Source organism: Zingiber officinale, chromosome 2B, assembly GCF_018446385.1.
Source record: "Zingiber officinale cultivar Zhangliang chromosome 2B, Zo_v1.1, whole genome shotgun sequence".
NCBI classification, from domain to species: domain Eukaryota; kingdom Viridiplantae; phylum Streptophyta; class Magnoliopsida; order Zingiberales; family Zingiberaceae; genus Zingiber; species Zingiber officinale.
Window position 1 is genome coordinate 66,959,567 of NC_055989.1, and position 16,107 is coordinate 66,975,673.

Consider the following 16,107-nt stretch of genomic DNA (forward strand, 5'->3'; position numbering starts at 1 on the left):
TGGAAGTTTTGTCCAAGTCAAGAGGCGAAGAAGAGAAGTTAGGGTTAGGACTTTTATTGCACTTCTTGTAAGCTTTTGCTTGTTCTCTACTACCCTTTTCTTTCTTTTTTTATTGAGAGTCTTGTAGGGCTTCTCCGTCTTCTGTAGTTACCGTAAAGGAGTGTTTTATTAGTGGAGGGTGCGTGTGTGTGTGGATCCTTGGACTAGTCATCTCTTGTGAGGTGGATACCAAGTAAATCCTTAAGTGTTAGCGTTGTATGTTTTTGTTTCTTATATTTCCGCTGCACACCATCAAAGAAACAAGCAACGAAGAACACGAAGCGCGCGATGAGCTATTCACCCCCCCTCCCCCCTCTAGCTACATTTCGGTCCCAACAAAACTCGATAGTAATATGATTTATTTTATATTTATGACATGACGCATTTATGTTAAACCCGTTAGTAATACAAGTTGTTTTATGTTTATGTTATGTCGTATTTATGTAAAACATGTTAGTAATATGATTTACTTTATGTTTATGTCATAAAACATTTATGTTAAACCCGTTAGTAATATTATTTTCTTTATGTCATGCCACATTTTTATTAAATCTGTTAGTAATATGATTTATTTTATTTTTATGTCATGTTGCATTTATGTTAAACTCATTAATAATATGATTTATTTTATGTTTATGTCATACAATATTTATGTTAAACTCGTAAGTAATATGATTTGTTTTATGTTTATGTCATGTCGCATTTATGTTAAATCTGATAGTAATATGATTTATTTTATTTTTATGACATGCTATATTTATGTTAAACTTGTTAGTAATACAATTTATTTTATGTTTATGTCATAACATATTTATATTAAACCCGTTAGTAATATGATTTACTTTATATTTATGTCATGCAACATTTATATTAAACTCGTTAGTCATACGATCTACTTTATATTTTATGTCATGCAAGTGTAGTTCGAACATGTTGAGTCTTTGGACTCATTAGATCTAATTGGTGCAGAAGGTGAGGTAGTTGATATTGGAGACCTTGATAATTGAGAAAGCTCGAAATGCTAGCAATACGATCCAAAGGCTTTCCAGTTTATGTTTCCGCATTTATTTAGTTGTTTCTACTAGAAGATTAATTATTTATAAATTTATTCAGTTGTTTCTACTAGAAGATTAATTATTTATAAATTTGAAAAAAAAATGACATTAATTATTCAAACGTAGATTTAGGGATGCTACAATTGGTAGAGGTAGAGTAAGGAGGAAGGAGTAACTAGCCTAGTAGGGATGTAAATGAATCAAACGGTTCGCGAACTATTCAGAGCTCGATTCGGTAAAAAGTTCGTTCGTTTATTTTATCGAGCCGAGCTCGAGCTTGATTTCGAGCTTGACAGTTTTATCAAGTCGTGCTCGAGCTTAAGAATATTCGGCTCGTGAGCTTGCGAACATGTTCGTTTATAGGCTCGTGAGCAAAAAAAATGAGCCTTTAAACGAGCCTTAAACCGAGCCAAAAATCGAGCTCTAAAACGAGCAAAAAAAAAAAAACTCTAAAACGAGCTTTAAAATGAGCCAAAAAAACGAGCTCTAAACGAGCTCAAACTTGCTTAACGAGTTAGACTCGTTAACTTTGATAATCGAGCTAATAACGAGCCGAGCTCGAACTGTTTGCGAGTTTGATAATTCTAAAACGAGCCGAGCTTGAGCTTTGTGATAAAAGCTCAATTCGAGCTCGAGCCGAGCTCGAGCCTAATACTGTTCATTTCGGTTCGACTCATTTACATCCCTATAGCCTAGCAATAAATTACTGTAATAAACTCTCCCTCATAAAAAATTAATTTAATATTATACTTTATCTTAGCTAAAAAGTCGAGAAAGATATACTTTCTAACTGTCGACATATGGTATTTATAGAAGGTTCTTCATTCACATTGTTACTAATTTTAAAATATGGGACTAAAAAGAACTATGACACTAAGATAGTAAGATTTATTATTTTAAAAAGTAGGGTGTATGCTTTAGGTATTTGAAAAACTTTAGGTGCTTAATTGAGTAAATTTGGGAGAAATGGAATTTAGGCACATTTGTATTTAAGTTTTAAATCCATATATATCACCCCCAAGGCATAGCACAAAAGATAGACGTATGATATTTTTGACATAATAATTTCATCATACGTCTGACGCCTATATATTTACATATACCTTTCTTCAAATACCTAAAGCAAGCTGACATTAGGGGCCGTATAACCTCTATCTATATATATATATATATATATATATATATAGAGTTTTGATCTCCTGCGCGCTCGCACAGTGCGCGACTGTGCGCGCGCGCAGGAGATCGGTCAATTTTTTTTTATTTTTTTAATTTTTTTAATATTTTAAATTTAAAAAATTAATTAAAAAATTTAACATTTCCTTATATAAATTTTTAATACCTTAATATATCCCCTTAACATATTACAATACTCAATAAAAGCTTAAATAAAAGCTATTTTAATTTTTTTTTAAAACCAAACACTATAACCTAATTGAAAAGCCTAAACCCCAAAGGTAAAATCTAAAAAAAAAAATAACTTTAACACTATACCCAAAGCCTGAACCCTAAAAATAAAATTTTTAAAAAATTTTTTAATTATTTTTTTTAATTCAAAAATTAAAAAAAAAAATAAAAAACAAATTAAAATCACTGATATCCTGCGCGCGCGCACAGTCGCGCACTGTGCGGCGCGCAGGATATCAAAACCGTATATATATATATATATATATATATATATATAAATCCCTATCTATCTCCGAGTCGAATCCAGAGCCCTTCGATCCTTCTTTCCCCCAAATTACTGGATTTGATCTCATCAAACCACTTTTCCAGATTATATCTTTATCGTCTCAGCTCGTTAAGTTGATCGTCGTAGATTGGGATCGGGACCCGTAGATGTCTTCTTCGTCGGGGCAGCAGCAGTTCCGGTACACGCAGACGCCGTCGAAGGTGCTTCACATCAGAAACCTACCATGGGAATGCACGGAGGAGGAGCTGATCGAACTCTGCAAGCCGTTCGGAAAAATCGTCAACACAAAATGTAACGTGGGGGCCAACCGCAACCAGTCTTTTGTCGAATTTGTAAGTTTTTTTTTCCTGATATATTATACTCCCGTGCATCTTTCTTCTAAGATGGTTGTGCGATTTATCCGTTTGGATTTTCCATTTTGAAGAACGCACTTTAGATCTGTCAGGAAGATGAAAAATCTGTTTTTGATGCCTGAATTCGTCGAGTTCCATCGGAGAATCACTGTTTCCAACAACCTGTCAGAGGATTGTAGGAAAATTATTATAATTTTCCGCACTAGAGCTTGGTGGTACACTGCTGATTGTGGTGATCTACCAGTTTGAGATCGTTGCATCTTTTGTTTTCATGAATTCCCTGCATTTTGCAATTCTATGTATTTTTTCTTGGTTAGAGAATTCTGGCATTATGGGGTCTGCTCAAGAAGTACCTCAAATAATTTATGCTATTTATCCATGTAAAACTTATAGCATTAACACATTCTTATACTTCCAAAAGTCAAGGTACTGCAATGGAAAGATTGTTCAGCTGTTTGCGGAGTCTCTTACAATATGGATTCAGTTCTATGCCTGTGAAATACTGCCGGAGACTTCTATGTCTTAGCAAAATTCTTTTTGTCTGCCGTTTCAGCCTCTTGTATAAGATTTAACAAATATTGGATTAAATTGCAACTCTTGAGACCCAGTAACTGCTTTCAAAATGACTTTTGCTGGGCACTTCAATCCACTTGTCTTTGGATTCTCTTTGCTACCTGTCTTTAGATTCTCTTGTTTTAATTAGGCATTTTGGTGGATTCAATTTTTATCTACCATCTGTGTGAATTGAATCAAATTAAATCAAATAGCCTGAGACGACTGAGTTTCTATTAGCACGGTAGATGAGTTGTTGTTATGCACTTGCTCCTGTAGGTATTATGTTTTTATCTGAACCATGATTACTGATAACAGTGCACCTCATGATTCTTCACCTTCTGACCATCTTATTCTTTTGCATTCTATCTATGAAGATTATGATTTGCCTTTCTTAGACTTTTTCATTTTTGATTGTGCAGTCTTATCGTAGTATCTCCCAGGCTCTACATTGCATTTTTATTGTTTTTAAGGCATAGTTTCTTAAAATTTGTAATTGAGTGAAAGTTTATGGAAGCCGGAATGCATTGTGCTTGGGCTAGGGAAGAGAAGTTTATTAAAATTTGTAATTTTTTATTGTGCTTCACCATCATATTTTAGGTGATATTTCTATGTCCTTGTTGACGATGTCAACTTGGCACCAACTAATTAGCAGATTAGTAATTTGAGAATTGAGAGCTGAGAGTGAGAGTGAGAGTGAGAGTGAGATGAGAATGAATGATGAAAAATGAAAATGAGATTTAAGGTGGGGGATATTGGAGAATGAGAGAATAAGAGAAGTCATGAAGATTTGATGGATGAGGGGTGGAGTGGAGGTATTTAAAGAGGGGTTTAAGAAATTTTTAATATTTGTTTTTGAGTTTTTTGGATTATTTGCTTATTTTAATAATAAAATGACCAAAATGCTTGTATTATTTAATTTTAAATAGAAGATAAGGGTACCATTGGGAAAAAAGTGTTGGTTAGGCCTGGGCTAGCCAAGCACAGCCTAATATAGGTCTGATAGCCCATCGAGCTGAAAATGGCCCAGGTCAGGCTGGGCCACTCTTTGGTCAGCTCTAGCTGGAAGTATTCTTCCTTGATTGCCATTTGAGAATGCTATGGAGGGATTGTGCTGTCCATAGATGTGTGTCTGGAAATTGGGATCTAAATCTCTTGTTCTTTCCAGCTATTTTGTAGGAAGCTTTAAATAGTTCATTTTTGTTTGTTGTCTCTGAGAACTTGTTTGCCAATGTTGGATAACATTCTTTGTTGATTTTCTAAATCTTTGAAACAGAATAATCCAAACTCAGTTTTGATACCTACAGGTGGACCTTAATCAGGCTATCTCTATGATTTCATATTATGCCTCTTCATCTGAACCTGCACAAGTTCGTGGCAAAACAGTTTACCTCCAATATTCGAACAGGCAAGAAATTGTGAACAATAAGTCCACTGGAGAGGTTGCTGGAAATGTTTTGCTTGTAACCATAGAGGGAGTGGAAGCTGGTGATGTCAGTATAGACGTTATTCATTTGGTGAGTTGTTTAACAAAACCACTCATTTATACAATTTTTTATTACATTAACATGAGCCATTCTTGCTTTAAGTATTTGTGACAATGCAAATTGTCCTAAACTTGAGAGGTTGCAACGGAATTCTGATGTAATACCTGTATATCAAATTAGTCTTGTTTAAATTCTTTGACTTTTAGTAACATACTCTGAATGGGTTATCAGGTCCATGTTAACACGGAGTATATCTCGTTATCAGCATCTGCTTTCGGAGACATACCATGTTTGTTTTGCTCTCTCACCTTTTGCCTATTCTGTTGTGAGATTCTGAATCTTACTGTTGAATGAATGTCATTGCTAACTATTTTTTTTCACCATCCTTAAGTTGTAGGTTATACTCAACTTATATGAAGCCATTTTTGGAGGTTATATCTCTAGGATCTTAATTTCCTATTCACAACTTTTTCTATGAATCCTCTAATTGATAGTTGGATATCCTAATTATTTTTCTAGCAATGTATCTGTTTAGTTTTTTTGCTAAAGGAGGATAATTCTGTGAGTTGTTACCTATCCATCATGTACATATTATTAAGGAAAAGTTTGCTTACATTATTTACATAGTCTTACAGGTGTAATTCTGCACATCAATGCAATCACATTATTGTTCTTTTTATGGTCTTAAGTTATTTGTTGTTAGAGATTGATTACTTTTTACTACTAACAGTACTAACCCTTCTCCCTGTTTTTTAGGTCTTTTCTGCTTTTGGTTTTGTCCACAAAATTGCCACGTTTGAGAAGGCAGCTGGTTTTCAGGTTTCTTATATGCCAACTTTTTTGAATTATCAGTTTAGGAATGGAACTCAATTTAGTTGCCTGCATATCTTTTCTAGGCTTTGATCCAGTACACTGATGCAGCAACTGCTTCAGAAGCTAGAAATTCATTGGATGGAAGAAGCATCCCAAAGTTGACTTTATCTCAGTTTTCGTTGGGAATAATCAATGTTTTATCCTCTCACTGATTGTATGTATGATTTTCAGGTACCTGCTTCCAGAGCATATTACATCTTGCCACCTTCGAATTACTTTTTCAGCTCATACAGATTTGAATATCAAGTTTCAGTCTCACCGCAGCAGGTCTTTACATGCAATTCACACTTCTTGGTTGTTGGTTTAAAATTCTATTTTAGCCTTGACTTTTCTGAATGCAAGTTTCTTGCTCTCAAATATTTTTCAGTTGTATCTATTTAGCGAATAAGTCACCAACCTTGATATCTTCAACTAATTTCAGTCTATTAATCTAATAATTTTTCCCTCCATTGAATTAATAAGTTTCTTGCTCTCATAGTTTTAGCAAATAGGTCACCAACCCTGTGCTAGAGCCTCACGGTCACTAACTCAAGAGAAAGTGTTGGAAGAGAATATTGAGGAGGAAGACACTCTGATTTCACTCATAAGAGGAGCGATGAATTGGAAGAATTGGAAGATGCCTTGGCTTCAATTGAGAGAAGACGAATGCTTTGCTTGTGAGGAGGAAGCTTCTTCAATCTTGAGCCAATAGAATTCATTATCAAATTAATAGTTAATAGAATATTAATGGTACTGATAAAATATAGACTCAATCCTTGCACCACCCGGAACCTTGCACCCCCTCAAAAGCAACTCTAATCTATGGAGCAACTCCCATTCTCAGTAGTCAACATCCTTTTCATCATTAATTTTAATAAACAATAATATATTACACAATATAATTAGTGAGCGAGGATGTATAAATAAAGGTAATTATTGAACGAAAAAAATAATTAATAAACAGGTTGGTATTTACAAAATCAAACATTTACTGGAAATTTTTGGCTCGAATCCACCTAATCCATTAATTCCTTTATATTGATATGTTTTATTAATAGTTAATATTAATTATTCCAGTAATAATTGCTAATAATTAAATAAGACATACAATAATTTAATTATCATTATACTAAAAATTAATAGTATATTGTTACACTAATATAATTGGTAATGCTACACTAGTATTAGGCTATCTGTAAGGCAAATTTATATTTGATATTAAATAATGACAAAAATAGGGGTAGAATGGGTGTGTATAATCTTTTACCTTTGTAATGCTTGGTAATTAATCTGCAATTTCTAGTTGTTGCCTTATCACAACTAGTCATCGCTTTTCTAGTTGTTGCCTTATCACAACTAGTCGTTGCGCGCACACGTTGCATGTGTAATATAATACATGAATACACGTAAATTAGTACCTAAACACGTAAATTGGACTTGGTAATGGTCCGCTAGGCCCATGCAGTAGTGCAATACAAGAGCGACGCTCGAGAACCATAACAGCAAGAAACGGACTCTCCCTCGTAAAAAAAATTAATTTAATTTTTTATATCAGATATTAAACTGATAAGAACAGATACTACACTTTATTTTAACCAAAAGGCCGAGAAGGGTATGCTTTCTAACTTCGCCGACCCAAGGTATTTATAGAAGCTTTCTCGCTTGCGGTGTTGCCAATCCTAAGATATGAGACTTGTACAAAGTAAAACCTAAAATCTCGTGTGTCTTTTAGGAACCACGAGTTAGGCCTTTATATAGAAAAGAAGAAATAAATCAAAAGACCAAACTACCCCTATACTTATTCTAACACTCCCCCTCAAGCTTGAGAATATAGATTATATACACCAAGCTTGTTACATATGTAGTCAATCCGAGGACCTCTAAGTGATTTAGTGAATATATCTGCTAGCTGATCATTTGAATTGACAAAACTAGTAGATATTTCTCCAGATATGACTCTCTCTCTGACAAAGTGACAGTCAACTTCAATATGCTTTGTTCTCTCATGGAAGACTGGATTTGAGACAATATGCATAGCAGCCTGGTTGTCACATATGAGTGACATTTGTGTAACCTCTCCAAACCTGAGTTCCTGAAGTAACTGTTTTAACCATATAAGTTCTTGACTAGCAATAGCCATAGCTCGATATTCTGCCTCTGCACTGGATCTTGCCACAACATTCTGTTTTTTGCTTTTCCAAGAAACAAGGTTACCTCCGACAAATATACAAAATCCAGAAGTGGATCTTCTATCCGAGGGAGATCCTGCCCAATCTGCATCAGAATATCCCACGACTTGAGTATGTCCTTTGTCTTCATATAGAAGACCTTTTCCTGGTGCACCCCTGATATATCGAACAATGCGAGTCACTGCATCCCAATGTTCTTTGCATGGAGAGCTAAGAAACTGACTTACTACACTCACTGCAAATGAGATATCCGGACGAGTGACAGTAAGGTAGCTTAGTTTCCCTACCAATCGCCTATACCGTTCAGGATCTGAAAAAGGCTCCCCCTGATTTGGTAGGAGCTTGACATTAGGATCTATGGGATTGTCGACTATCTTTGAGTTTAACATTCCTGTTTCTTCCAAAATATCCATTGCATACTTCTTTTGGGATATAATGATCCCATCTTTAGACTGTGCCACTTCTATCCCTAGAAAATATTTGAGTTTGCCAAGATCCTTTGTCTGGAAATGTTTGAAGAGATGTTGTTTTACTTGTGAAATCCCAAGATGATCATTACCTGTGATGACAATATCATCAACATAAACCACTACATAGATGCAACCAGTAGACGAGTGGCGATAAAAAATAGAATGATCAGCCTCGCTTCGAGTCATGCCAAACTGCTGAATTACGGTACTAAATCTACTGAACCATGCTCTGGGTGACTGCTTGAGACCATATAAAGATTTTCGTAAGCGACATACAAGACCAGAAGACTCCCCCTGAGCAACAAAACACGGAGGTTGCTCCATGTAGACTTCCTCGAGCAGGTCACCATGTAAGAATGCATTCTTGATGTCCAATTGATGAAGAGGCCAATGGCAAATTGCAGCAATAGACAGAAAAAGACGCACAGAAGACATCTTGGCAACAGGAGAAAAGGTGTCTCCATAATCCAATCCAAATATCTGAGTATAGCCTTTAGCGACAAGACGAGCCTTAAGCCGATCAACCGTGCCGTCCACACCAATTTTTACCGTAAACATCCATCGACAACCAACCACTGACTTCCCAGGAGGTAGAGGAACGAGATCCCAAGTCCCACTGCTCTGTAAGGCACTCATTTCATCAAGCATAGCCTGTTTCCATCCTGGATGAGCAAAGACATCACCTGTAGTCTTTGGAAGAGAAACAAACGACAGGGAAGACAGACAATAATAATAGGAAGGGGAAAGACGATGATAGCTTAAAGAGACATAGTGAGGAGAAGGATTACGAGTGGAACGCATACCCTTTCGAAGTGCAATAGGAACATCAGAGTCAGGAGATGGGACCGGAGGAAACGACGAAGGACTTGGCTCCAAAGATGTGCCCACAGCAGTGTCAGTGTCGGTCGGCGGCAAAGCAGAATGAGGACGACGCTGATAAACCTGCAAAGGAGGAGACGAGGCTGGAGGTGATAGAGGCGCCTCCGGAGGGTAAAAGATAGTCACTGGTGCAGGTGGAGAGGGAGAAACCTGTGAAGCGGAAGGACCAAAAAAAGAAACCGACTCAAAGAATGTAACGTGAGATGAAGTACCGACGAAGAATAGGGGAATAACACTTGTACCCTTTCTGAGACCGTGGGTACCCAAGGAAGACACACTTATGAGACCGAGGAGAGAGTTTGTCAATGTCGGGATCAAGAGCATGAGCAAAACAAATAGAACCAAAGACCCGAGGTGGTAGAGGATGAAGGGACTGATGTGGATAAAGTACCTGATGAGGTATTTTACCCTGGAGAGTGGAAGAAGGCATGCGATTGATGAGATAACACGCAGTAAGTACCGCATCACCCCAAAACTGATGAGGGACATGAGAATGGAGAAGAAGAGTCCGAGTGGTTTCAAGGAGATGACGATTCTTGCGTTCTGCAACCCCATTCTGTTGAGGGGTATGAGGGCAAGACGTGCGATGCAGCACACCATGAGATGTCAAGAAGGTACGAAACTGAGTAGACAAATACTCGCGTGCATTATCACTTTGTAAAGTTCGAAGGGAAGTACCAAATTGAGTTTTTATTTCAAGGAAAAAGGATTCAAAAATAGAAAACAATTCTGAACGATCCTTCATTAGATATAACCATGTACAACGGGAAAAATCGTCTATAAAAGTAACAAAATACCTTGACCCCATTGTAGAAGAAACACGACTCGGACCCCAAACATCAGAATGAACCAAAGCAAAAGGAGACATAGCCCGACTTTCAATACGAGGAGAAAAAGAACTACGAACATGCTTGCCTAACTGACACGACGCATAAGATAAAGACTCTAAGTGAGAAAGACTAGGATGTAACTGTTTCAACTTATTAAGACCTGGATGTCCCAACTGAGCATGAATAAGTCGTCGAACCAACAAAAGAGGGTTGTTGAAGCCGATATAGGCCATGAGATTCACATCCGAAGCCAATCATCCTCCCCGTACTCCGGTCCTGTAAGAAAACAGACGTGTTATTAAAAGAAATGACACAATCAAGAGATCGAGTAAGTTGACTTATCGACAATAGATTAAAAGGAGCGCCGGGAATATAAAGAACATTATGAATTGAAAGAGATGAAGAAGGATGAACAATACCAATACCCTGAGATTGAGTTTGGGAACCATTGGCCATGGTGACCATTGGTAAATTACCAGAAGTAGTGAGAGAGGAAAAAAGGGATTTATTACCAGTGATATGATTGGTGGCCCTAGAATCAAGAACCCAAGGACCCGAAGAATGAGATATGCCAGCAAAGGAAGTACCAGCGTTTGCAATGGTAGCAGTGGAACCCGAAGCCTGTCGATCCTCAAACCATTTCAGAAAGTCAGTATAAGAAGGTGTTGAAGTCGAATCAGGTGTTAACTGTGAAGTGGAAGGGAGCAGAACTCTGAACAATCTGAGCAGCACGAGGAGGACGACCATGTAGACTCCAGCATTTATCAATCGTGTGTCCCGGTCGGTGGCAATGATCACACCAAGGGCGTCCTTTGCCACCCTTGCGAGGTGGAGGTCCTTTGTGTCGAGAGACCAAAGCTGACGAGTCGACAGGAACAGAAGAAGGCATCGTCAAGACTTTGGCCGGGACACGGAGAAGAGTCGCCCAGGTATTTTCCATGGTAGCTTCTGTGGGGCTGCCCAGGATCTGGTCACGGACATGAGAATAATCTGTGGGCAGACCATATAAAGCCAAAGACATAAAAAATTTCTTCCGATTTTCAAACTCTTCAACAGGATCGGCCGCAGGTGGGAGCAGTTCATTAAAGTCACAAAGAAGGCTAGAGACTGAACCAGATAAGTTGACATTGAATCCTTAATCTGATGAGCGCTGAGGATGGTCATAAGATCTTCACAAACTTGATAGAGTCGCCGAGAGGTGTTTGTAAAGAGTTGTTGAGCTTGTGTCCAGACAGTTTTGCAGGTTTTGTAAGTACGGAAGACATTCCTAAGAGATGGATGGATGGTGGCTCGAATAATACAACATAACTGAGCGTCAACCTTCTTCCATAGAGGACGATCGGCGACTTGAACATCTTCTTCAGTTTGAGGGAGATGTGTCTCATAACCTTGTCCAACAAGCCAAAGCTCAATGTGAGATGCCCAAGAGATATAATTTTTACCATCCAACTGCTCGGAAGAAAGAGGTGCAGTTATATGGTTGGTAAAGATTGAGATATCTGGCTTTGGGGCGCCAGATGCAGCCATGAATAGAGCTGTGAACCAGACGGATCTGTTTTGGAAAGGCTTTTGCCAGGAGAACCAACAGCGGCAGACGGCCAGGTAGGAGGGCTGGAAAACAGAGGAGGCAGAGCTGTGAACCAGACGGATCTTCTGGTCTCGGGGGAAGAACTCGCCGGAGAACTGGCGGCGGCCTCCGATGATGCTGACTCGGCCGTCGGGAAGGATCTGGTTGGAGGCGTACCAGCAGCGGATCGCCAAAGATCGCGTTTTTTTCCCCCTGCGCAGCGCAACTCGCGAGAGAGCAGAAGAAGCCTCCGGCAGGAGAGAAGAAAGAAAGAGGAGGTGGCGCAGGGAAAGCTCGCAGGCCCTAGCTTCGCGTGAGAAGAAATGTGCGAACAGAGGCAGAAGGCGGCGGCGGCGGCGCAAGGTGCTGCTCGCGAGAACAGAAGGCGGCGGGCGGCGAGGGAAGGCGGCGGCGGCGCAAGGTGTTGCTCGCGGCGAGGAAGATCGGGCGGCGCTGACGAACAGAAGGCGGATGCGCGGTGCTGACGAGGGAGAGGCGCGGCGAGAGATAAGGAAATTAGGTTTAGGTTTTTTTTTTTTGAACCTCGCTCTGATACCATGTACAAAGTAAAACCTAAAATCCCGTGTGTCTTTTAGGAACCACGAGTTAAGCCTTTATATAGAAAAGAAGAAATAAATCAAAAGACCAAACTACCCCTATACTTATTCTAACAAGACTAAAGAGAACCATGACAGTGCATATGCTTTTATATAAAACAATAGAAAATTACTAATAAGCCTTAAAATTATTTTCAGTGTAAAAAAAGATATTAATGTAATTTAATTTTGTATTTCACCAAAATTAGTTATTAAAGGGCCAGATTCTTAATAAAATAGTAAGATTTATCACAATCATACTCTTTGTGCAACATTAGAATTACAAAATGAATTCTTAAAATCTCGATGACTAATTTTCAGAAGGGTATCTTAATATTATTTGTTGTAATTATTTTTTTTACTTGCTGAATTGAGTATTTACTATGGTAATTGATGTCTGATGTGATGCAGAGATTACACTAATCCTTACCTTCCTGTCAATCCTTCGGCGATCGATGGTACTTTACAGGTTTGTTTTCTCATTGCAAAATCTTTGTTTTATTGTTCTAGTTAATTTTATTGACAGCAAGGATCTATCTTCAGCCTACAATTGGTCCTGATGGAAAAATAAAGGAACATGAGAGCAATGTGCTACTTGCGTCCATAGAGAATATGCAATATGCTGTCACAGTTGATGTTCTTCACACAGTGAGATATTTCTTCTATGCTCATGAGTTATACAATAACTTAAATTGTTGTTCTTAGCAAAACTTTTATTCATTTAGGTGTTCTCAGCATTTGGAACTGTACATAAAATTGCAATATTTGAGAAGAATGGTGGAACTCAGGCTTTAATCCAGTACCCAGGTCAGCTCTTTTTGCTTATGATATTTTTTGTGCATTTCTATTATTTCCTTTTGTATCAACATCATTTTTCTATTCATTTCCACTAATTGATTGAGGATGTGTATCTTATGATGTGCCTAGTTGAGTGATAAAGTTCTTAATGTCCACTTAGCTCTCCATTCCTTCACCCTCTTTCCCCTGTTCATTTAACTCGACTCCCCATCATATAGAAGTTGAAACAAAAATCCAACCTCTATTTTCTTATAGAATCAGATGTTGGGAATTTTGGAACAGATATGTATAATGGATTGCATTGGATGTTCAAGTTTAGAGTTTTATGTTGACTCTATTATCATTATCACTGAACTGTGTTTGCCCTAACTATTTGAGGTCAGCTGTCCAAATTTTATCGTTCCATTATGTTAGATTTCTGCATACCATGTAATAGATCATTTATTAGAGCTAGAACTCTCTCAAGATTAGGTTTTCAGATTGCTGATTACATTGTGATAGTGAACCCGCCATATTTCTTCCCTAAGTTTTGCACATCCTCACCCTCTCTCAGTGATCTTCGTCCTTGATTCCTGCTTGCTGTGGGAGAAGGCTCCATGAATCAATGTCAAAGTCATTAATAGCATCATCAACCAGCATCGACTCCTACTCGGTATGGTCTCCACTGCCCCTTCCTCTCTTTCCTCTGTGCACAAATTGTTCCTCCATGCAAAGCAAAGCAATCTGGGTTCCTCGTGCATGTGAGCAAACAATGGGAGATCATCAATCTTCCTTTTGCTGCACCTGTTCTCACTACCCATTTGTATCACCAGATTTTCTTGTTTCCCTTCCGATACAGCACAAGGAACAGGAATCATAGAGAATAAAACTCATGAAGAGCATGTTGCTAAACTGAAGAAGATTAACATGAGGGATTGTATTTCCTTTGAAAGATTTCAACTCAAACTAATTGAAATTAAATTAAATATTGTAGAAAAAATAATCTTATGCCTAAAATGACTCAATCAAACATTGAATAAATCCCTTATTCTCTAACCATATAATCACCCAATCAAAAACTTTCCTAGTTAACTTATTATATCTTTTTTTATGGACACTTTTTCTAGTTTTTGTAATAAGCTGGACATAAATAATATTTATGGTTTAGCTCGAGGAATGGGTGCTGGAGTTATTAGGTCACCACTTTGGATGTTTCTAGGTTTAAGATTTCATGTCGAGTCCTATTAGGTGGCTGTTGATATTAATAACTCTTACAACATTATTTTCCCACTTCAAGGGTTTCATGATGCTTCATTTCTGGAATACACCACCAAAGGATGGATAGATTTTAAATGTTTATCTACCTATTTTCTTTGCACTATTGGTTACTTAATCTCCTATCACAGTTTAACCAATAGTTATGGCAAATAAATTCACTTGATCTTTCACCCAAAGAAAAAACAATAAATTCACTTGGTCATTGACCAATAACTGTCTCAGCTTATGGATATTGGTGGAGATTATCTTTTCGGTTAGCTATTGTTCTAGCAGTTTCTACAATCTTTTGTTTATGGCTGCTAAAAGATTTGATTTCTTTTTTGCTTTTCTTCCGTTGGTAGACATGACGACTGCAGCAGTTGCCAAAGAGGCTCTCGAGGGGCATTGCATTTATGATGGCGGCTATTGTAAGCTTCATCTGTCATACTCTCGTCACACCGACCTCAATGTAAAGGTATAAATGCGGAATTTCTTGGATAAATTCTCTTATCCCTTATTTGGTCTTCTCTTCTGTTTTAGAGATAAAATCATAAATAATATGCCGGGAATTGAGAACGATAGCAAACATATTGAACGAATTGACGCAATTATTTCCATGTTTCGGTAACTGGTTTTGAATTCTTAGCGTCCTGCATTAACTGTATTAGTGTCCCCAGGCCTACAGTGACAAGAGCAGAGATTACACAATCACCGACACCGGAATCCTTACGACTCAAGCTTCCTCTGTACCGGCTGCGCCCAGTAGTTGGCAAACGAACCCTCAAGTAGCAGGGACCTTTGTTAGCAGTGCCGGCATGCAAGCATCAGTTCCAGTGAGCCAGCCTTTTGTTCCTCCTGGTGCCCCATATCTGACCTCATCTGCTCGACCGGCAGCTTCAGTTAGTTATCTTCAGGCTTCACAGCAGGTGGCTCAATATGGAATGCACCCAAGTCCTGCTGGCGCTGCACCAAACGTCGGACAGCCGCCTAGATATTTCTAGTCATTCATTCGTTATCTGATGCTCTTTCGTCGCCGACCTGCACCAGTTAAATGATCGATCATGAATTAGCGTATGCCCATGTTGTAGAAGAGCTCCTGCGACTTGTCTTTTACTTGCTTTGTACCGATGCAAGCGACTTCAGCGTTTTCAGTTTTTCGAGTGCGCTATAAAACACAACTTTTTTAGTGTTTCTATACACTAATTAAGCACTAGGTAGTTCTTAATTGAAGTGAATCAACAGCTCACATTTTCGTTGGAAGTTAATGAAATTTTTGGTGTTCTTGATTGTTTTTACATAATAGTGTGTTTACTTCATTGAAGCTGCATATCTAAATTATGGAGAGTTTCAAATATTTTTCATAAGTAGTAGGTCAATTTTTTTTAGATTTGTCATGTTATTTAGAGTTAATGTTCGACAATAACTTGCGTTGAAAATGAGAGTTATAAAAATGAGTAGGTTAAAATTATGAATATATGAGAATGAACAAGTTAATAAATGAAAACATTAAATAG

At 37.9% G+C, this 16,107-nt stretch overlaps 1 protein-coding gene and 1 pseudogene across 3 annotated transcripts; one reads left to right on the forward strand and one right to left on the reverse strand.

The window, feature by feature from the left end:
* The first annotated feature begins 2,803 nt into the window (after window positions 1–2,803).
* On the forward strand, window positions 2,804–15,888 carry LOC122045768 (polypyrimidine tract-binding protein homolog 1-like). 3 transcript variants are annotated; one of them, XM_042606136.1, is made up of 10 exons: window positions 2,804–3,116; window positions 4,997–5,206; window positions 5,933–5,995; window positions 6,073–6,146; window positions 6,221–6,316; window positions 12,971–13,028; window positions 13,103–13,207; window positions 13,285–13,366; window positions 14,956–15,068; window positions 15,271–15,888. In XM_042606136.1, exons 1-10 carry the CDS (start codon window positions 2,931–2,933, stop codon window positions 15,592–15,594), a joined length of 1,311 nt encoding a protein of 436 aa, XP_042462070.1. In that variant the 5' UTR covers window positions 2,804–2,930; the 3' UTR covers window positions 15,595–15,888. The 3 variants fall into 3 exon arrangements, with proteins under 3 accessions (XP_042462070.1, XP_042462071.1, XP_042462072.1); XM_042606137.1 differs by lacking the exon at window positions 2,804–3,116 and adding an exon at window positions 5,408–5,501 and having other exon boundaries at window positions 5,074–5,206; XM_042606138.1 differs by lacking the exon at window positions 2,804–3,116 and adding an exon at window positions 5,408–5,465 and having other exon boundaries at window positions 5,074–5,206.
* LOC122049726 lies at window positions 7,470–7,644 on the reverse strand (annotated as a pseudogene).
* Window positions 15,889–16,107: the final 219 nt, after the last annotated feature.